We start from the raw sequence: 23,395 nt of genomic DNA, 5'->3' as shown, positions 1-23,395 counted from the left end.
TGTCAGCAAGGTTTCCTGTTGGCACTGCCTCCTTTCTGACAAGCTCAACTTGAGCACGAAACCCTTTCTGTAATTATGTCCTTGACATGGTAAGGAATGTATTACCTCTGCATTTAGTATCTCACCTCACACCCTGGCGTTAATCTTCCAAATGAAGCATGTGAAACCAAAGGCTCCCTGTGGATGTATCAAGCACTGCCAGCCCCTTCTTTGCAAACTATCATGCACAAGCTGAACTAGAACTCTTACAAAGAATTTCTCATTCTTTTATTTCTGAGGAGATTTAGAAGGCAACTGATTTTTATTAGCAGTTAAAGAGAGGTCTATCAACTACCTTTATCTCAAAGTCAGAAGTTCTTGATGACATCAAATGACAACATTCTCCAAACAGTCCCGTGTTACATTAAGGCAAAGCACAGTCAGTTCTCAATTTCATATCAACATAGCTATAAATGCAGTGTTAGTATAGTCAGTGTCTTCAGACACACTGAATTTTTTCTGCAGACCCTCTGCATTCATTTCCAAATATCTAATATTTAGCAGTAGGGAAGCATCCAGGAATTTTTAGTATCAAGGTATCAAAAAGTTTAATTCAAATCTACTCTGCATTTTGCTGAGAGTTATTGAGCTGCAGACCTCTCAGTATAATTAGCTAAGTTTTTATTCTGAAATGAGTATAATGTCAAAACTAATTTAAAAATTATTGGGAATATCATAGAAGCCTGAGGATGTGGTAATTCCCATTTACCCATTTTTTGAAATTCCGAGGTACTCAAGCAGGCATGACTTTCTGTTATTTCACCTTGTCTACTGGCTTTCTTTCATTTCTTTCATTACTGATCAGAAATTAATTGTCATAGATCTGTGGAAGTTCATAACATTAGGGTTCAGACACCTTTAGTCAAGAGAACTTTCTTGAAAGCTAGAAGTGGTTCTACTTTTAAGAAATATAGACCATAACCAGATTTAATGTTTCAGGCTTACAGGCTTACCTTTGCTTCTGAGAATTGAACTGTCTCTGAGTGAAAACTTCATCAGACATATTAACAGTTGTTACATGGGGTATTTTTCCAACTTTTTCCAATCCAGTTATTAATAGTGAAGGACACTAATTTTTGTTTTCCAGTAAAAGGTCAGACTTTTGTGCAGAATGCATATAGGTTTTCTAGGAAAAAGCTACTTGAAAAGGAAGAAAAGCTCCTGTCAGGAAAAAAATGCTAATAGAAAATGTTCAACTTCTTCTATTGCCTGAGTCCTTTTGAATGTCCCCAGTCTCAACTGGTCAAGAAGTGATTACCATAAAAGCTTTTTCAGCAATGTTAACACCAGCCTGGCATCAGGTTGCCTTTCTCTAAATCCACATAACTTTCCTGGCAGTCTGTGTTACAACTTTTGCAGAGGGCTCCCATGTAATTACACCAAGGGTGCATGAAATGAAGATGCTTCTCCTTTGGTTAAGCACTAGTTCAGCTCTCTTTGGAGCAATGTCCCTGATATGGGGTCTGCAAATCAAGGAATATACTGCAAAGTTGGTGAGAATCCAGAGAAAAACTGTGAGGCTGACAAGAATAGAAAAACTAGTATAGCACTGACTTGCAAGAGAATGTGTTTAGTTTATTGAAGAGAAGGTTGAAAGGCTGCCCAGCTGCAACCTCAAAGTGGAGCCCATACAGGATTTTCCACCAGGAAAAATATCATAGAGGTAATTTGGAAACAGCAAGCAAAACTATTGGAAGACTCAATAATGGGAAGCTGACATCATGCAAAAGCTAAACTGCAAGCAAGATTCCAGTCTTGATTATGAACATGTGAGGAGGAAATGCAGTACCTTTTTTAAGATTTCAAAACAATATTTCATCTTTTTTAAAAAAAAAGGTTATTTAAACATAACCATTGTATTTGAAACACAAGATAATTCTAGAAAATACTGGTTTATGCAGTAGAACTGATAAGATGGCTACACTTGTTCCATCTGTCCTTAAAATACCTGATATACTGAATGCATTTTCTCTAGCATAACACTGTACAGTCATAATCCAGTTATTTCAGTCCGATATTTTTTCTTCTATCTTCTGTTATGCTTTATTTGGCTTGCTGGCTTTGTGGGGGGGGGGTGTTTCTTTATCATTGCACTTATTTATTTGTTTTGTGTATGTTTGTGGTTTTTTATTTGGTTGGTTGGCTGTTTTGTTCTGTGTGTTTTCATTTGGTTTGGTTTGTTTCTTTCTTTCTTTTGCTCCAGGAATTGGCCAAGGGGTTCCAGTGGTGGCCCTTATTGTGGAAGGAGGTCCCAATGTCATCTCTATTGTTCTGGAGTACCTGCGAGACACTCCTCCTGTTCCTGTTGTGATATGCGATGGCAGTGGCCGAGCATCTGACATCCTTGCCTTTGGCCACAAATACTCTGAAGAAGGAGGGTAAGTCATTTCAGAGCGTATGTTCTTTCTCTATCCACAGATTCAATTCAGTGACAAAGTCAGGAAATATTAATAATGCTGTACAAAAGCAACATGTACCATGGTTGTTTCCATTGTTGATATGGGTGAAATATTGAAGGTATTCAGAACAAAACAAAAAAATCCTTAAAACAAGACTCATCTCTGAGTCTCTGGAGAGTCCCAGCTCTCTCAGCCTTTGCTCATAAATGAGGTGATCCAGTCCCTTCATCATCTTAGTGGCCCTTTGCTGGGCACTCTCCAGTACGTGCACTCTCTCTTGTACTGGGAAAGGCACATTCAGGCACATGACTCCAGAAGAGTCTTCAAAAGTGGTAAGAAGAGAGGAAGTGTTACCTGCTGAGCCTACACAGTCCCATCTTCCAGATCATCAATGATGATATCAAGCAGGATTGAATCCAGGACTGGACTTTGAAACATGCCACAAGTTGTTGACCTTCAACTGATCACAAACCTCTGGTCCCACCCTTTCATTCAGTTTCAATTCACCTCACTGTCTCCTCCTCCATCCCATACTTCATCAGCTTGTCTATGAGGGTCTTATGGAAGACAGGGTCAAAGGCCTTAGAGAGATCTACATGGGGAATATCCACTCCTTGCCCTTCATGTACCAATCTTGTCATTTTTTCAAAGAAGGTTATCAGATTGTCAAGGGTGGCTACCCTGATCATCTTCATCTCCTTCATGTGACTGGAATAAATGGTCCATTACAGCCCACAGGTCAAGGGGAGGCTGATGAGCCTGTAGTTCCCTGGATCCTCCTTCTTGCTCTGCTGTAAAACAGGAGTGACCATTGCTTTTCTCCAGTCCACAGACAATTCTTCCAGTTGTCCTGATAGTTCTAAGATTATGATTTTGCCATGACATCAGTCATCTCCCCCAGCATTTGTGAATGCACACTGTCAGGATCCATGAACTGGTGACATTATCATCTTCCACTTCCTTCCTCCAGACTTTCCTCCCAATGTCTGGGGACTGAGACTGAGGAAGACACCCCGTACTTGAGCTTTTTCCATTTCCTGTGTTACCAGGTCCCCTGCCCCATTCACTGATCTTGGAGGAGGCAATTCCAGAATATTAACGAGCTTTCTTACACCACTCTTTCCTCTAGCCTTACTAGAGGCTAGAGGAGTTCCCAAAGAGGACAAAGTCTTTTCGTCTCAAGGCCAAGATCTTGGGACTTGTTTTTTGCCCTCTCCCTCCTCTCAGAATCAAGAACTCCAGCAGCTCATGGTGACTGCAGCCAAGGTTGCCTTGACTTTCATATCCCAATAGAGAGCAGCTGGTATGAGGTCCAGCACAACTTCTCTCTTCATTGTCTGCTCTGTTACTCGAGTCTGGAAGATCTTCTCAATGCACTTCAGGATCTTCTAGGATTGATTTTGCTCTACTGTGTTGTCCCTTCAGTATGGACACTGTTAAAATTCACTTGTTAAAATTCTTTATAAGGATAAGGGCCTGTGCACACGTATCTGACTCATCCACTAGTGTTTTTGTGGAATTTACCACAAAACTGCAGTAATCTGGGAAAGACTAAGGATAGTGCTCATCTTGTCGGGTTATTTCCAACAACACCGTTGTTTTCACTAAGTACATAATCCTATGCTTTATGGTGCAGCTCCTCCAAGGTCTGGTTCTTGGACAGACCTTTACCAGGCACCAGTTAACAAAGACTTGGCCCTGCCTCATAAGGGATCAGTTGCAAATAAGGTTACAGGCATCCTAGATCAAGAGTAGCAGCATGTCCATCCACAAATACTGAAGGTTTCTTGGTCCACAGCCTTGTGGCTGCCCTAACTTGTCCCTTATCTGACACCACAAGCACCCTCAGAGGGTTTCCAGGTGTTTGGCAATGATCAAGGACTTTGTCCTCTCAGAAGCTCCCAAAGCAGAACTCAGTCTTATGCCCAGAGTAGAAAATAACAAATAGGGAGGAGATTTAACAATTTTAGAACAAAACATAAAAGTGGAACCAAAAATCCCACAGATTCTTATAGCTAAGAGTTGCTTCATGCTTTTTGTCAAAGTAGCTGCAGTAATCTTATGGTCAGGATTCCCTGGGACTCATTTTTCTATGTGTTAGAATGTGTGGGGGTACATGTATTCACACACAGAGTAAGCAAATAATAAAATAAAAATCTATTGTCTTGGTTTGGAAAGACAGGTATCTGTCAGGGAAAACTGGGGTTTCCCTTGGAATGGAGAATAAAAACCCCTCCCTCCAAATTATTACAATTTTTTGCAATTGAGAGCTTTCAGGCAAAAATATGGGAATAGGAATAACAGTTGTTTACTAGGAATATATTAAAAAAACCCCACAAATGCAGTAGTAAAAAAAACCAAACAAGTAAACAAACAAAAGTCCTAGAAAACCCTGACAGAGTCAGAGATACAACCTGACACCCTGTTGTCAGGGTGTTGGAAGCAGTACAAATAAGTCTTTCCAGAGTAACCGATGTTCTGTGAAGCAGAGATGATCCTGTAGAACAAAGGGTCCAGTGCTGGCAAGATGGGTCCAGTCCTCCTCGGAGAATTCAGTAGAAAACCAGCTGAATTAGTGCTTGGGATTGCAGGTTTTATGCTGGTGGAAAGGCTTTGGCTCCTCCCACTGAGTGGAACATCTCACAATGGAATGAGGTGATGTTATCAGTCATGTGAGAGGCCTTAAGTGGCCCATTCACAGGTGATATCCCTCGGAGGACAATGGGTGGAGGAGGAGATACGGAGGCACTGCCTTATCTGGTGTTATCAGGTGTCCCATTAACAGAAGGCATCCACCCTCTTCCTCCCCTAGAGTTACAAGAGATAAAAAACAGCATCTCCCAACCGGTTTCAACAGATGAAAATAGAATACACATTTTTGGTTACATTTTTCAACCCAAGTCATATATAAACATTGAGCTCTAGACCAAGCAATATTATGTGTTTTAGAAATAAATGTAATCAGGAACTCACTCAACCTAAAACTCCTACTGGGAAAAAGATAGTTTTCCACAAATACTTAAATCCATTCAGGTTCATGCTTAGTCCAGCGCTGCATCTGTGATACATATGGATGTGCCGGGTTTCACTGAGTCTTTGAGAAGTTATTTCTCTGTTTCAGTGACACTTCACATAATCTTACTCAAATATACTTTATCCATTTATTTGCTAAGTACATTTACCTTTTCTGTGTTCTGATGTCATCATAAAATAGAAAATACAGGAGGAAAATTAATTAATTTATTTATGTATATAAATCGGGCTTGTATGAAAAACTTTCTACTGTGACAGGACAAGGTGCAATGATTTTAAACTTAGAGAGTGTAGCTTTAGACTGGACATAAGTAAGATATTCTTTATTGTGAGTGTGCTGAGGCACTGGCACAGGCTGCCCAGGGAAGCTGTGGATGTTCTATCCCTGGAATTGTTCCTGGCCATATTGGCTGAATCTCTGAGCAACTCTCAGTGAAATGTGTCCCTGCCCATGGCAGGAACATTGAAATTGGATGATCCCTTCCAACCCAGACCATTCTATGATTCTGTGATTTTATGATGCTGTTGTTCTTTTTCATCATCACAAACTCCTGCCTGTAGAAAAGGCAAATTACAGTATCAACAGAGGCAGAACCAGCAGTTTCTTACCTGAGACTCTCATGTCTGGCGTTGTGAAAGGTATTATTCTGTCTTACTATGGGTCTTCTTATTATAGGGGTCCTGCAACACTATCAACCCACAAAATTCTCTTCACTTTGCACTAAATAAAATGCACAAACTATGAAATTTCCTAAACTAACTAGTGGAAATTTATGTATGTTCATCCTAGTTCAGAAAACATCAGTCTGGCATGCATTAATATTTTTAATAATATCAGAAGTAAAACAATACCAATATATTCATAAAGATATTTTGTCCAAATACATTAGACTTCAGCTACAAATTAGATCCTTTTCCCCCCTCTCTAACCTATGTTTGAATAGGGCTTAGCATTATGAGGAGAATAGAGAATATCAAATAATTGCCATGTTAACTGAATTCAGCTAGTAGCTTTTTCTTTTGGATAGAATCTAAGTAAGTTATACAAAACTGTGTTTATTAAACTCTAAATCAAGGTAATACATCTAAACTACATGCAGAGTTTCATTCTGCAGTCCACTGTGTAGTCAGACTATGAAGTCAAAAACCTATTTTAATTCTGGCTGCCTCTCAGATGCAAGGTCTTCTCTGAGACACAGCATATCCTGCAGCTGCTATGGACTGGGTATCTGATTTTAATAATTCAACACTTACATCATTAATGGCAGAAACAAACTCACTAGCATGTTTGTATTATTATGCTGGTTTTGCACAATCTTAAATTCTAACTCACAGCAGCCCAACAAGGATTAACTTTCTATACATAAGAATGTGTGCACATGTCTACTAAGCACTGCTGTGTTATGTGAGCTTTTAAGTCAATTTGAAAGTTTGTTTCCGTGGGGAGAGCAACTATGTCTGCAGATGAAGGAGAACAAATAAATCTCTCTGCTTGAGTTTTGACCAGTTTCGTGCCAATCCATCCATTTAAAGAATCATTTAGTGTGTTGAACAGTTGCCTATCTGACAAATAGGCAATGATATTCTGACAAATGAAACCCTTTTTTATTGGGTTTCAAAGAACTATGTTATGTCAGTCTTCCCTCCTTGTTAATTATTCTTCCTAGAACATCCCACATAGCAGAAAAATGAATGATTTCTTGTATTAATGAAGGTGCGGTACCCCTTCACAATGCCAATTCCCATGCATCTTTGAAAAGGCAGGAGACAAGCTTCAGTCTGCCTTTTGAAGGCCTAACTGTAGGCTTTCCTCATGACAAGGCAGACATTTTCCTTCCGTAGGACAGCCTTTGGGTAGGCATCTTCACTGCGAGTGCAACCTCAGTAGAGGAGGCTGCCAGCACAACCCAGGACTGTGCCCTCACTGCCTTGCAGGAGGAGCTGACTGCCATCCCGCGAGGCACCGTGAGCACAGCAGAAGGAATGCTGAAGCACATCCTGAAGAAAAGCTGTCTTTGGGGGAAAATCAGTTTTGAGGTCTCATTGTCTCATCTCTCTCATTTAAGTTTCAGGGGGAGGTAAGACGTGTGTAGTTGTTCACTGACCTGAGGTTTTAGCTTTACAAGTGTCAGAGATGCAGAACTAACATGGGGAAGGGGTTTGAGTTCATTAGGACTTTAATATCAGAGACTAAATTTGGCCTTGGTCTGGAAAAGTCCGGAGTAGAGTTTTAAGGATGCAATAGATGGCTACATTTCAGTACAAGTAAATGAAATTCTCAGAAGTAATTTAGTAGAGCTGAGTGAATTCCTGGTATGTTTTACATTTTAATGACAAACAAGCTATGTCCACAGTATAACTTAAATAAGAAGGCATCTTAAATGCAACCTTCCTCGTGTAGTAAATGGGAAGAATTACTGGCTGCTTTTCACTGTTAATCTTGATTCTCCAGATCAGGTTTTCCAGGCTCTGGAGCACTTATTTTTTCTTTTATTTGAAAATATGATGAACAGCATCGAGGGGCGAGAACATAAGATAATCATAAACATGTAAATTCAGTCCCTACTAAAGGGACTAAGTAAATATCTTCATTGGTAGTAACTCTCCTCCACATACAGCTGGAGTGTTTTGGATTGTGTAATCGAGGATGGGTGCCTTTTCATTTCATTTACTTGCATAAAAGCAAAAGCTGAAAGTAAAACAAATGCAAAATGCAACTTTGAATTAATATTTTGAAGCCTTAAATTCTCAGAAATATTCTTTTTTCTTTACTAAATACTGAATTTAAAATCAGAGAAATGAAACACTAGTTTGAAACTATGTCACTTCTTGGAAAAATATTTCCTTACAGAATGAGAAATTGCTTGCAGTATTTGAATGCAATCTCCAAGCTGAATTTATAGGTCATTAACTACTCTACCATTTCTACTCCTGAAAGCATGAGACCCTTAAGAATTGAATTTAAAAATAAAGCCATAAAAATGTACTACTTGCCTAATATTCACAAGGAAATATCAATCATTCTCTGTGCTTTAAATAAGCATATTCATATGAGAATCATTAAAAATTGCCTTTGGACTGATCTTTCTCTGGATCAACTGTGGCATCATTTTTAGGCTTCAAATCTGAAAAATATTATTTAAATCCCTATTTGCTAATAGGCAAAATAGAGGAATTTTTCACTTTGGTCAAAAGGGATCATAATGTATGATATGGTTCTTCAGTATACGCCATGGTATCTACCACATCCTAGGGAATTATGGATCCAAATCATATCTGAATTCATTTATAAAATTATTTTCACATTACATATTTTTTTGTCATTACTTTTCTCTTGCAGCAAAGTGCTTTGCAAATCAAAACCTGGACAGAAGAAGGTCAATTTGGTGACCTTGGGAGGGCCAATATATTCATCTCTCTTTTGGTGAAGATACAACCATTCAATAAACTGTAGGCAAGAAAAAGTTATGTGAACAACTACCAGTGAAGGTCTGCAGTGAAGCTGATTCCTCATAAAAGCACATGGAACTCACCCCTGTTTCAATACAATGAAGGAATAATTGCATTTCTTTGCTGTCTTTTCTCATAAGATATGATATGCAAAACGTGTGGATTTGAAAACGTGTAAGAAATTCAGCCAGTCCCACAAATTTGCCCAAATGAGCAGAGCCTCTGGTCATGTTTCTTATATATGGTGTGACTGTCTAGAGTGCAAATCATAATTAAAACAAAAAATCCCCTAAGCCTCCTGTAAGGAAAGACGGGGAATAGTTTTCATATCCCACTGATATATTATGGATATATTTACCTTATCCTGGAAAAAAAAAACTTCAAAAATGAAAAGTTAGAAACAGATTATGTGTAATTCATTGACTGAAGTGTATTATTTAAAACCATTTTGAGAACAACACATTTTAAAAAAATCTATGATACATTTTGAAAGTGGGCTAGAGCATAATCTTTGTAGCTCTCTAGTTCATTGTATGATTCCAGTACTAAGAATCTTTGAAGAAAAAGAAAGCTAAACAAATTAGGCAGTGGACTATAGGCCAGATCTTTCTCCAGTGATCCCTACAAAATCATATGCCATGAGTTTGAAAGATTAAGTGAAATGTCTTTTCTCTCCTCAAATATTAGGCATAGCTTTAAAAAATACTCTTTCTGAGGAGGGAGTAGGCCAAAATGTCATCTGTCTTCTGCATCAGCCAAAGCAATGAAGAAAGTTTTGCTTCACTGTTTATTCATCCAATATATCTTGGGCAGAAACAAATTATTGCCTTTTTTACTTTGTTAGTTCAGGTTTTTTAAGTGGCCTGACCTGATTGATCCTAAGCAGTTAATCATAGGATCATAGAATAGTTTTGATTGGAAGGCATTTTTAGAGGTCATCTAATCTGACTCCCCTGCCCTGGGCAAATTCATCTTCAAGCAGATCAGGTAGTTCAGAGCCCCCTCTGACCTGACCCCAAACGTTGCCGGGGATGAGACACTTACCAGCTCTCTGGAAAACCTCTTTCACCAGTTTATCATCCACATTGTAAACATCTGTTTGTTTACATCTAATCTAAATCAACACTTTTTAGTTTTAAAAGCATTGTTCCTTGTTCTATTACAACCAACAACTGCAACACAGTCTGTCCCCACCTTTCTTGCAGGCACCTTACAAGTGCTCAAAGGCTTTAGTAAGGTTTCCTCAGAGTCTTCTTTTCTCCAGGCTGGACATCCCCAACTCTCTCAGCCTTTCCCCATAGTAAGAGGACTGGAGAGGTGTCCCAGTCCTCTGATCAACAACGTGGCTTCCTCTGGACCTGCTTCAGCAGCTCGCTGTCCTTCCTGTGCTGGGGGCCCCAGAGCTGATGCAGCCCTGTAGGTGAGGTCTCACCAGGGCAGAGCAGAGGGGCAGAATCCTCTTCCTTGCCCTGCTGCCCACGCTGCTTTGGATGCAGCCCAGGACACCACTGTTTTTCTGGGCTGTGGGTGCAGGCTGTCGGCTCTTGTCCAGCCTTTCACACACTAGGCCCCCAGTCCTTCTCCAGAGGCTATTTCTGATCTCGTCATCCCTCAGCCACCTGTTGCTGCTGGAGGTTTCCCCAACCCAGGTGCAGGCCTTTGCACTTGGCCTTGGTGAGCTGTCAAGTACCTCAGCCTTTCCTTTGTACATTATTGCCAGTTTGCAAGCCTTGCTTACCAGATGGGGTAAATGCTTTCTTCAACCTTCCTTTTCTCACTAACATACCTGTAGAAGCCCCTCTTGTTATTTTGTGTATCCCTTGCCAAATTCATCTTCTTTGTCCTGAGTTTCCTTGCCCCATCCTGCATAACTGGGCTGTGTCCTGAAACTCTGCCCAGGTTACCCATACCTTTTTCACTGATGGTGGATTTTCTGCCTTTTTTTTTTCAGTTTAACCAGCAGGTCTCCACTCATCTGTGGTGGTCTCTTGCCTTCTTTGCCCTTCTTTCACCCGGGGTGACTCTTTCTTGTGCTTTATGGAAAGTGTCCTTAGAGATCTGCCAGCTCTGTTCTGCTCCTTGAGAGGAATTTCCCCGGGTAATTCTCCTGCCTAGAGAGCAGTTTCCCAGGGGGTCCTATTGACTAACTCCTTGAGCCCATGCAAGGGGTTTTCTTCTTAAAATTCAAGATCCTGACTTTTCTGGAAAGCCATACAGTTCAGTTCTGATAATTTGATGTGTCAAAATGAAGGTTGGCATTTTCTGAAAACAAACAAGCAAACAAAACATACCCACACACTCTTAGGCAACAATTATGAGTAAATATTTTTTCTGAAAATAAATGTAAACGTATATAGATCTACTTTAGATGACATATTTTTAACATTAAGTACCTAAATTCCATCAGCAATCCAGAACGTATGGGGAAAAAAAGCTGAATACACCTGGACTGGTAGGATAATGGGCATGTCTTATGTATTTAGGGAATGAAAGAGCAGTTTCAAACTACATGAGGAAGGAAAAAAAAGAACAGATTGCACGGTTGTTTTGTAGTGCATTTTGTTTAGGCAGGAGCAGTGTTTTTTCCATGTCAAGTAAGTGGAATTCAGAGAATTATGCCATCAAAATGCCCCAATAAGGATTTTATTGGCATGTTGTAAAATATTTTTAGAACTGAAGCCTACTAGAAAAATGATAAAAATAGTCTCCTTCTGACGCTATTCAATCTATGCTGACTTTGATGGAAGTCATAATTGTAGTGTTTCAGTCTGGTAAAGTAGGTATAGACCTACCATCTCTTTCTCCCTGAATCTAAAACTAGGAGTCCTTGATTCTAAAAAAGCACGTATTTAAAGTGTGTATGTGTAAGAAATGTGGTGATGTTTGCAAAGGAGATAAATCATCATCCCACCCGCAAGTCTCAGTTGTTTTGCTCACACTACTTGTTTAATCCAAATTGGATTTGGTGTCTGCATCGTAGATTTAGTAATTTCCTTTAATAACAGGAAAAGTTTGTGTTTGTCCCAGCTGGATTACACAATTGCGAACTTTGGTTTGACACCTTCTAACATTTATAGAGTCCTGAGGAATAAAAGTGATACATTCTTGATATAACTGATTTCAGTGCACACAAAGCTATCATTACTTTACTGGAAAGATTTGTATTATTGTTTACGTTTCTGATTAATCACTTCAAGTTTTTGATCTAACAAAGACATTGAACAGGCTTTATGTACATTTGCAGACCAAGGAGACGATAAAGAAAAACATTTAGTGAGGGCAGAAAATTGCATAAATCAAATTATGACTACAAGAAGCTTCTGAGCAGCAGTACTTCAACAGAAGTTTTACCCTGTAGTTAGGGAAGCACTTCTTCAGTTTTTGGGTTTTTTAAATTCCTTATCTTTCACATGAAGTTTGCTTTACATGCTGCTTCTACTAATGTTATTACACAGTTTCTGAGAGCTTTAAACCAAGAAGGAAAAGGGATGGCTGCTCAGGACAATTCTGTTTTCACTCAATGCAGCTTTGTGTTGCTTTCTCTGTGTGTTAGCCTGAAAGAGAGACAATTTCTAAAATGAAATTTCAGATTTGGATGCTACACTTTTTTTTTAAGGAAACTTAGATTATTATAAGAAAGTGGGATAGTTTCCATTCCAGAAACTTTGGAAATGTTTACTGAAATTTTTAAATTGAGAATCTTTCAAGTCCGTGTATCTTTTTGTATAAATTTCATACTCTTTCATATATTTCACTTTCATATATAGTTTCCAAGAGAAATTAGATATTTATATTAATCTCTTTAGCTTCTCCAGGTGATGTTTTTAGGAAACTTGTTCATTGGGAATAACTTCTTTTTTCTTTCTTCATTTGAAGATGGGAAATTGCATAGTTCTGACCCACTTACAGTGATAGCACTATTTTGTTTAAATTTGATTAAACCAAATTTCCAACACCTTTTTTTCAGGAGCCTAAAATCAGTAATTATATAATATATGACCTACTAATCTGCAACCCAGAGTATGTTAGTGCTTGACTGGGTATCAGTCTTTCCAAGCTGGTTCTTTTTAGCACGGAGTCCTACATTTCTACTTGTATTCTTGACATCTTGTTTCATGTCCCCGTGTGCTTGCAACATCTTTGCTCCTGTACAGGAGGTGAGGTTATCTCTCTTACAACTCCCACACAATAAGTCCTCTGCTGCCAGCTCCAGCGCTGTCCATCAAGAGGGCTGGAAATTTTAAGTCATCGTATGTTGTCTTTTTGTGAGGGAGGCAGGTCATGGTGCAGGGAAGGAGTGCTTGCCTAATGTATGAGCAGTAGATGCATTGTTGCTGTCTCTCCAGTATCCCAGGAAATAGCACATCTAGGGCCAGACTGCTCCTAGATGAAAACAGGAAGAGCAGAGGCAGGGAGGGAGTTTGTGATAAAGTAGAAGACAACAGCAGAAGCCAAGGCTAGAAAGAACAGTCTAAACACAGCATGGTCTAAAACCCCATGTAAATTCATTTTAATCCAAACACATAAACATATGCCTTCCAGGCTTCTTTTTGAAGATGAAGTTCTATTTAACAGAAATATTTACAGCCAAAATCAAATTCACATGGTAGGGAACATATGCATTCTGTATGCCAGATCTTCTATATATTTCCATGCACTTCTTTGCCATTCCAATTTGTTGCCTCTTGTAACAATGTTCGCTGCAGTTGTAAAGACTAGATATTGAAATCATATTTGAAATTCAGTGGTGTAATGAATATCTAGCAGTCTCATTTGTGCCTCCTCACTGCAGAGAAGTACAGGCAACTTTAGCCAATAATGTGCAAAAATAAAGGATTCAGTCATTGTTCTCCTGAAGCAGCTGCCATAAACTAACAATGGCTTTTGGATACTTGCTGCTTCTGATATTTCTCTGCAGTTGCTGCAGGACTAAATATTTTCTTTATCTTCTGGCCTAAAATATGAGACATGAAGATTATCTGATTTTCACTTCACTGGATGACTTCTCCCATAAAATATTCCAACTTAGCTAATTTGAAACACTGAGTTATAATTTTTAAGTGAGAAAACTGCTGTAGTGTAGAAGCATCAAAAGATACATGTTCTAAATTAAAGCCCACTATTTTGTGATTATGACATTGAGAACAGAAATGTTTCACCCAGAAAAGTCCTGAGGAAAAGGCATTTTGTTAGGAAGAGAGATGGTTCAAGTACTTATATTTCATGTACTATTGCTATTTATTTCTCCAGTTGACCTTTTTTTGCAAGTACTGACCTTAGCACTGAGGAGAAATATAAAATAGGTACTCTTGAGCTCCCATTTGTTGTTGAAAAGATCAACATACCCAAAACCAAAATGTTTTCTTTGAGTGGAGTGAGGAACAGAGAAATTTGTTTGCTTGCTTATGAGGTCCTGTGTAGCAAGAGCAGGGTGAGTTGACATACTCAAAGTAAAATCAAAATCATTGACAACATAAATGCTCCCAGTTTCATAAAATTAACTACAAGTTGAATTTTTCTAACACACTGATAGAAAGGAGTCTTCAGCTAACATAAATGTGTCGGTCTTCCTCTAATTCAGACTGTCAGTGTGGTTCTTGTTTTTGTTGAGAAATCCCACAGAGATGATAGTTTGAATGACTTTCTGTCATGCAGTATGTGGGAACTAATGAAAACTTTGTAGATGAGGGACCTCAGCACAATCAACATGTTTTCCTGAAACAGTGTTTTCCACTTTATCTCTTATGATTTCAGCAAATCCTGATCTTGAAACCTGCCCAAAACAACTTTCATGATCTGTTGACTCTTATTTTTTTTACTTTTGTCCCTGAAAACAGTTGAAATGAAGTTACAATGCTTCCTCATGTCTGTTTTTTTATTTAATCTTTTCTTTTTGAATTTCAGACTTATCAACGAGTCTTTGAGGGACCAGTTGCTAGTTACCATCCAGAAGACTTTCACATACACCCGAACCCAGGCACAGCACCTCTTCATTATCCTTATGGAGTGCATGAAGAAGAAGGAGCTGGTATGTTGAGTTCAATGCATTGTTTTGATCAAATCTTTTATGTGCCTGTTATCACAAGGTATCACAAATCTTATCTCTGTTATCCAGACTCTAAAGTGATATCATGCTGTGTTTTTATTTGCTTTACTCTGTATTTTTGCATTTAAAGTGATTAATGCAACAAATCTATTCACTTTTGAAAATTCCTCTACATTTCCTTTGCCAGCATAGAATCTAGCTAGTAGGATATGGAATTACTATTTTTCAGTCATCCTGAGCCATCCATTAGTCAGGCATATCTTGACTAAAATTCTACCTCATGCAACTACAGAGCAGAAGAAGACATAAGAATGTATCTGTTCCTGGGACTGTATTTTAAAGATGCTGTAGAATTGCAGAAGTATCACAAGGGCTATTACCTTACTGTGAAGATTTGGGACATGAAAGGAAAGCAGCTTGTCTCTGAGGCTCAGGTTCTGCAGTGGCAAGTCTATCCCTTGAGCACATGCTTGTATTCTCTTGAAGAGCACAAGATCTTTCAACAGTTTCTTGGAGATCAATGAGGCTGCTTTTGAAGAAATATTTTTGAAGAAAAAGCACATTGTAAAAATTTGCAATTCATTTCTGGAGGCTTTTATTTTGTCACATACTGACTGGACAGACATGCTTCAATTTTACAACTTAATCTTTCTTTTAAGGTTTGGGTTTGGTTCACATCACAGCTTCTGGAAACTCCAGTTTGATGATAGTGCCATAAAATGAATTTGCTGTAACATTTCTGATCAGTGATTAACAGACTGACTTTTTTAGGGTAACAGCATTAATTATTTTGTGGCCATTTCAGTAGTAGTAGTAATAATAATAGTAGTCATAGCAATAATAATAGTAATAGTACCTACTTGTAAATCACTGTTCTGCATATAGACACAAAAAACATACTGATAGATAGAAGATAAAAGAAAAGAATGAGGAAGAGATGGAGGAAGGGAGAGAGGAGTACAAAGACAGGAACAAATCAGGAATGACGGATAGAAAGCAGAAGCAGACATTGCATTATCTAGACTACAAAAATGCAATTCTTGGTTATTCCAGACATCTAAATCCAGAACAAGTTGTCAGGCTTTGAACAAACCCGACTACTGAAAAATAACTGAGAAGATTTTGCGTGCAGTGTTCATATTAAGATTTTTATTCCAAGCAAGGCTATGCATTTGTTACAAATTTCTTTGCAGATATGCAACATCTGTCGCCACTGACATTCTCCACCTACTGATCTTCTGAAGACCTATTAGTCAGGAGATGGTATGCCCAAAATTAAGTATTCTAAATTTGAATTTGTAATACTAGCCTAACCATATAAAAAGATAATACATTAGAACAGCTTTTTTCTGTCTAGTACCTAAGTTGTACGCAGCTAATTCTAATATTGGTATGCTAGGAAGGTTTATGTCTGAGGTTGCTAGGCTAAAACTCACAACCTCCTATATGTATTTAAAAGAAAATTTGTGCTCATGGTGCGGAAGGCATCATAACCAGAGGAAATGGATGACTCTGGGGTTGTGATGTACTCCCAGGGATGAGTGGTGACTTCACCGTTCCTACAAAGCCAGATGCTTCACATCGCCACATCTGTCACACCTTTTGTCCTTCCTCAAGCTTTGACCCTCTGATTCAGTGGTACTTAAGGCAAAACACTGCTTGATGAACTTACCATCATTACTCCCATCAACCCATCCAAAAATAGAAGGAAGATGCAAAAGATTGTCTCAGAGAGATCAGCAGCTAAATTGATTATGACTATTTTCTCTATGTGCGTGGTCAGTCTGCCTCCCTACCTGATTTTGCAGCTGCTGGATTGATAGATAACAAAGTAGACAGTGCAGGAGAGGATTGTCTTATTTCTGTGTGCCTACTAGATAATTGAATGCAAACAGGGTACGGGCAGGAAGATGCTCATAAGATACATCAATACAGCTGAATCACAGATGAGAAGAACAAAAATAAAATGGAAGTTACAAATGCAAGGAGCAAAAAGCTTTCTTGGAAATAATTGTTCCTTCTCTACCTGCTTAAAACGTGCAAAAGGACTGGCATCTGTTATATAAATCTGATGCAGTGTTGTAGCCAAGGAAGATGCATAATCGTAGCAAAAACTACCCCTTTTTTCATGAGATTTTTCAAGTTTTGACATTTTAGATTTCACTCTTAAATAATGATTTCTGAATTGTATGCCCACAAAGCACCATTATTATTACTGTTATTATGTGCAATGTTCCATTTACTTGATTAAGTTTAAAGGTTTTGTTGAATAAAATCTGAGGTACACAAGATGAATGAGTAGGTGAGGCCCTAGAAGAATGATCTAGGTGTGTTAGATTTGCGAGACAGAGCAATTCTCATTCTCAATTCAATGAATAATTTTTATGAAATTATATACTTACCTGAGTTGACATAACAAGCATCAGTTTTGTTCACAAATGTATTTGGACCAAGGTGCATAATGAGGGCTATGGTATAAAAATCTATTTAAAATTAAGTAGACTATACACATCTGTGTACATGTAGCTGTAGATTACAAGGGTAAGACAGTATTTTATAGGTTATTTATAGAAATTCTCTATTGTCACATTTACATAGAATTATTTAAAAAACTTTATTCCAAGAGCATGAGGGCTCACCAAAGTTATGTAGTCAGGAAGCAGGATAGGAGATTTTACTTTCAGGCTATTGTGAAATTACATTGTGTTGGGTAATAACTAAGAAGTCTGTCTTCAGCTTTCAAAGGAGTATTTACTTCTGTCTCAATAAACAAATTAGTCGTAGTATTTTCCCTTAAAACCAGTAAATCGAGTGTCTGAGTTTTCTGACTAATACAGGCTGTTCTACTCTTTTGGGAGCACTTCACTTTGCAACTTGGACTGGCATGTTGCTGGAGTGTTCTTCTCACAAATCATGATGTGAATGTCTCAGAAGCCAGAATATGTTTTTCAGCAAGCTGCATGGGTCTGTCTGTGGAGCTTCATTGGGCAGCCACTGGGAAAGGCCACTTTGGCAAGCCAGAAAGTTCTGTGTCCTTGAAAACAACCACACCTGTGGCAGTGAGAGATGTTTGTCATAAAACCAATTATTCCAATAAAACCAATTATTCTAAAATATTGAGAATTATCTTTTATCCATTGAAAGAATTGAATGAATCATTGAATCGCCTTATCTTTTATCCATTGAATAGAAAGTGGAAATCGTTGTGAATCAGGATAGGTCCAATCTAAGCACCTTTGTAATAAAAAATGGCACATTAACTCCAGCAGTAAAGTGTGTACCACCTGCTGGTTAAGTTTGTTTTCTTATTACTACCATGGCTGTTTTCCACTTAATTTGTTTCCTTGAATATTTGAAGTTTCAGTGACTACATTAAGCAAACTGATAGTGTCATTGCCTGCTACACCATTACATGAAGGAATTACAGAACAAAGAGAGTGTGGTCAGTGTGTGCATCCCTTCATTCATGGAACACATTTCAACAAAGAGGCGAGAGATACAATTTGATTAGTTTCCCACGAAAATAATAAAAAAAAAAAATCCCATCTCTAGCTCATGGCAGCAAGTAATAGAGATTTTCTTCTTGCCTCTACTGTTCCCTGTTGTTCCTGCACCACAGTGTGTGATTGCTGTGGCAATCATGATGGCTGCTCAGGGACAGTGTAAACCTTACTTCAGCTTTGTGCTGCCGATGTGTATGGCAGTAGGTAATTCCAGATGACTTAATGTGTAACTTGCAGCTCTGGTGCTGGTTTCAGATTGAAAAAAAGGAGGTATAATGCTATAGTAACTGAGGGAATTGAGTTGAGATCAAGACAACCTGCATCATGCAGGTGCTTGCTATTTATTGTGCTTTTATTTCAAACAGAGGTAGATCCCAATTTTCCCAAAATACACAGTGCACAGAGAAGGCTGCCTTGCAAGGCTAATGTTCAAATCCCGAATCCCAATATTGCCACAATAATGTAGGGCTTTGGCTCTTCTTAATGGTTATTTACACAAAGTACTGGGAAGCTGTTGAGTTATTGTTATGTTCTGGTCTATTTGGAAAATGTTGTTTGATTTGCATGCATGCACTCCAAAGTGCGTGGCAAAAAAACAACCCAATATTCCTGGCAGGTTCAATATCAAAATTTTACTTGCACACTTTAGAACATTAAGGTAGAATTAGATACTTGGCAAATTTTAAAATGTAGCCATTTTGGTTAGAAATTCAACAGTATAAAAGCATAAAAATTAACACTTAAGAAAATGTATAAGGGAAAAGAAATAAAGAGAAAGTAAGGATAAGATTAGAAAGGTGTATATTCACCATCTGTGGATCCAGAGATGAGATTTGATTGTTGCAATTTCTATGTCTGTTGGTTGAAGCGATGATGGCAGTCTTGATCTGATCCATTGGAGCTGGGGGAAGTCCATGAAGCACAGAGGCCAGTGGGTTAATACTGCTCAGGCTCTATGGGGATGCCCAGGTACCTCTGCTGCAGCAGGGAGTTTTACACAGATAATGTAGTACTATGGATCATGGGGCACAACGTTACAGCTGCCTCTTAGTTCAGTGTAGTTGAGTCAATTATCGGAAAGGATGAATACCTTCAGGCTACATGGGAAGCTGACCTGAGCTTGTGTAAGGACACTGGCATGATAAAAAGCACTATCCCACCTCTCAGGATTTGCCTGCTTTCAGCCTCTTCCCTTATCTTGTTCATCACCTAGCTGCAGTGTCCAGAGAAGGGTCTGCACCCCTTCTGCACCTGGTCATCATCAGCACAGCATCCTGTGCTTTTGCAAATGGTCGATTGTTTGAAACATTCCAGTATCTCACAGTGATTTAGCAGTTTCTTCTCTATATGGACTACAAATAAGGCTTACTGATTTTTGATGGCTTCAGTTCTGTGTGACTTAAAAGGCTACTGTAGCAAACCTGTCCATGTTTCTGGAATAGTTTATACAGCAAAGAGTGTGACTTGATTATATACTGGCTGCAAAAAACGTTATGCTTTTCAGCTGGTTGTGCACACTCAAGGAATTCATATGGTGGTTGCAACTGTTTATTAGCGTGCACTTTGATCTGAATTAAATATTAGCTAAATCAAATGGACTTTTAAGAATCTACTAGTATATTGCCACTTGATTTCTTTGGCCCTTCCCACAGGTTAGAAGTTCATTTAGGTCTAGCTTTTTCAAGAAATTTTTCCTCAATAAAATCATTTCAGCTAATTTTTTTTTTTAATGCTAATATAATTTTTTCTCTTACAGAGGAGGCTGAAGAGGTCTTGGTGTCTTCTCAAACAGTAAAAGTCAACTGTAGTTCTTGCAGCGTAGTTGCTGTGAGCAGCATATAATTTGGCAGCAGGCATTTGGAGTAGAAAAATATAATGTAACTGCTGGTCTGCTGGTTGCCAACAGCTCTTGTTTCTCCCATGGAAACAGTCTGTGAGACTTCCAGCAAAAAGTGTAGTAAAGACAATTTGTCCTCTGTGTTCAAATTGATGTGCCAATCCACTTCAGCATTGGTGGTGCAAGTCTAGTAATTTTGGAGAAGGTTAAACCTCCTATCCAGCCCATAAAAATCAATAGGATTTATCTAATACTTATGTTCTATTGCTGTAAGTGTTAAGATAATGAGTAGTGGGATTTAATTCTGCACACCCCACCTGATTTCTTTTTTGTGAAGAACTAAGACCATATTTCATGTTTCAGCTGGCAAGAAGGCAGATGAAATTAGCGGAAGTTAGTGATTGACTCCACAGAAAACAAAGTCTAATCCTAGGAGTAGTTCTTTCATTTCAGTAATTCAGAGAACAACTTTCAATGGAAAAAGAGCTATATACAAAAAAGTAAAAAAAAAACAACCTAAAAAAAAAATTAAAATAAACAAACAACAACAACCACCAAACCCCCTCCCCCCCCAAAAAAAACCCCCATAAGAACAACTGTTGTATTACACTGAACCCTGGAAAAGCTTTCGATCATACCATCTGCTTTTCAACTACTGTCAGACGAGGTAGGGCATCTGCTTTTAGAAACTACAAAAATGTCAGACTACCACATAAGCAGAAGCATGCAATTTAGTTATTGGGTCCATCCTGAACTTCTGCTGAGGCATCTTCACATGTGGAAGATGTCTGCAAAGACAAATATTCCTTTTGTTGCTTACATTCAGTAAGCAAACATTTTCTGTTTTATTGAGTGCATACAGTGAAGTCATCTGGTAGATACTAATGCAACTCACTACCAATCTTTTTATTTCCTATCTTCCTTCATATTTTGTGGTTAAAATTGCAGCTACAGAAATAAAATTTTGAATGTTTCTCTTCCCTCTAAAAAGATAAGCTTGTGAAAATATCCGTTTACACTATTAACAGGTGTACTGGGAAATACACACTGAATTGTTATACAGCCTATAAATTTTCTGGATAAGGAAATTGCAGTCAAAGGAGTCCTTGGTGGCACAGCAAAATTCCACATTAGATAATATAAACCAACTTTTGCAATCGGGGAATTGGAAGGGTTCAACGCAGTATATGTACTCCATGATAATGTTCAGAAGCCTTTCTTACTGCCAGACTCTGTCTGAGAAGTCATAATTTCTTTTATCTTTCTTAGAAAATAAAATTATCCTTTCTGTGGCTTCACATGGGGCACAGAGACCCATTCATTACTGCTGTAATATCTCAGAGACGAAGAGCTCTCTGTATGAGATGCAGGGTTTCTGTGGATAAAGCACAAACTGCAAATTTACTGTCCTACAAGAATTTCTCACACTACGTAAACTGCCTTTTCCAAGTATTGCCTATTTAGTCTCACCAGCAAACCAGCTAAGAAACTAATGGTTTGTGGCTATTTTTGTTGCTTGGTCTCTGCATGTTGCCCTGACACTGTCAAGCTCAATACAGAGTAGCCATTCGTCTGCATCATCCATAGCAAAGCAATTTGGGCATCCATGTCCCATAAAACTATTTGAAAACTGTTGCAAAGGAAGATGAGAAATTGAAGTGTAACATGGAGTAACAGTCTCCAGCATCAACACTGTTGCCTCCCAATCAAGTCACAACACTTCCTTCTAAGGTCAGCATTTTCAGTTCAGATTAGAAGACATATGTGTGCATGTAAGTCTGGCAGGCAATATTTTTCAGGGCTGTGACTTGCATGATGCAGTTTTCAGGATATACAGCAATAAGAATGACCATTCTTGTTTTCTTAAAGTAACAGAATATCCATCTCAGTGATGAACTTTCTTCTTAATTTTTGACTTCTGTATTTCAGAAGAATATTTATTATGTCAGTATCATGCAAATACCTCCAAGAACTCTGTCGGTACTAGAAGAGTTGCAGAAATTGAACTCCATTACACTTCATCTACATTTCTTGTCTGAATCAGGGTAATGGAAGACCTTGGATTATACCAATGTTTGAATGAAAATATCTGTCTCAGCAGTTAAAACCATTGCCCTCTTTTTGGGTGATCTCAACAAGTTTCTACATTGCAAGTTTACATGAAATCACATCTCTGTTTAACTTCACAGTCTATTATGTGCACAGGCCAGTGATTTAAGAGACAATGTCTGACTTGTATTACCCTGCTTATATGCTTTGCAACCTACAATTTATATTTACTGATATATCAATGGCTTTAATCACAGAGACTGTTAATTCAGGTAGTGAAATGTCCTAATGTACCAGTATGAAACCCATTGTGTAGGGGAAAAGAAATGGGTTTACTACCTAAACATTTTTGTCATTTATTCCACTGGAAAATATGCATATTCTATTCCATAATGTTGATAGTACTGTAAGACTTAAACTGTATGTGCACATCATAAAATATAAGATTTTTTAAATGGGACAAAGCTGTGAGATATCCATAACCTGTTCTCTCAGTCATTAAGGGTGTCTCAGATGTCCAGTCTGGAAAAAAAGATACCAAGTACTGGGAAAACCAAACATTTACAGTAACTTATGTCAATTGATGACTCAATTGCAGAATTGCTGCCTTTCTTATAAGCACTGATTGTTTTTCTTTCCCCCTGCTTTTTACTGGACATCGAATCTGTGAAAAATAAAACATGAGACGTTGCAGTACTGGCACAGTGAAGAAGGAGCTCTAAAATTTTAAAATTTTGCAGCCAACATTCAAACTTCTCCCCTCATATCTACACCCTCATATTTCCTCATCTGGAATTCTCTTCTGTACTCCTCAAAATAGCAAACTACTTAATTTATTTTTTTCCTTAAACACAATTCTTTCTAACGTTTCTTTTCCTGAATTTCTTCTTATTTGGCCATCCCCCTTCTTCTGCAGTATGACCCACTGACTCACCTGCTCACTTTGATCTTTGTTTTGCCTTCACATCAAGCAGTTTTTCCCCTGTGTTAAATAGTAGTATTCCTTCCAAGAAAAAAGAAGATGCTTTTAACTGACCTT

At 38.3% G+C, this 23,395-nt stretch overlaps 1 protein-coding gene across 4 annotated transcripts in view; it reads left to right on the top strand.

The window, feature by feature from the left end:
- The window catches only part of TRPM3 (transient receptor potential cation channel subfamily M member 3), a 405,277-nt gene that overhangs the window by 300,138 nt on the left and 81,744 nt on the right, over window positions 1-23,395 (top strand). For all 4 annotated transcript variants that reach the window (XM_063423113.1, XM_063423115.1, XM_063423111.1 and 1 more), the window contains 2 exons: window positions 2,243-2,417; window positions 14,826-14,949. In XM_063423113.1, the coding sequence (XP_063279183.1) occupies window positions 2,243-2,417; window positions 14,826-14,949 (299 nt within the window). The remainder of the gene's footprint in view (window positions 1-2,242; window positions 2,418-14,825; window positions 14,950-23,395) is intronic.

The sequence above is a fragment of the Prinia subflava genome, chromosome Z (assembly GCF_021018805.1).
Source record: "Prinia subflava isolate CZ2003 ecotype Zambia chromosome Z, Cam_Psub_1.2, whole genome shotgun sequence".
In the NCBI taxonomy this organism is placed as follows: domain Eukaryota; kingdom Metazoa; phylum Chordata; class Aves; order Passeriformes; family Cisticolidae; genus Prinia; species Prinia subflava.
Note: the sequence above shows the minus strand (reverse complement) of the source record. Positions and strands in the feature narration are given on the sequence as shown.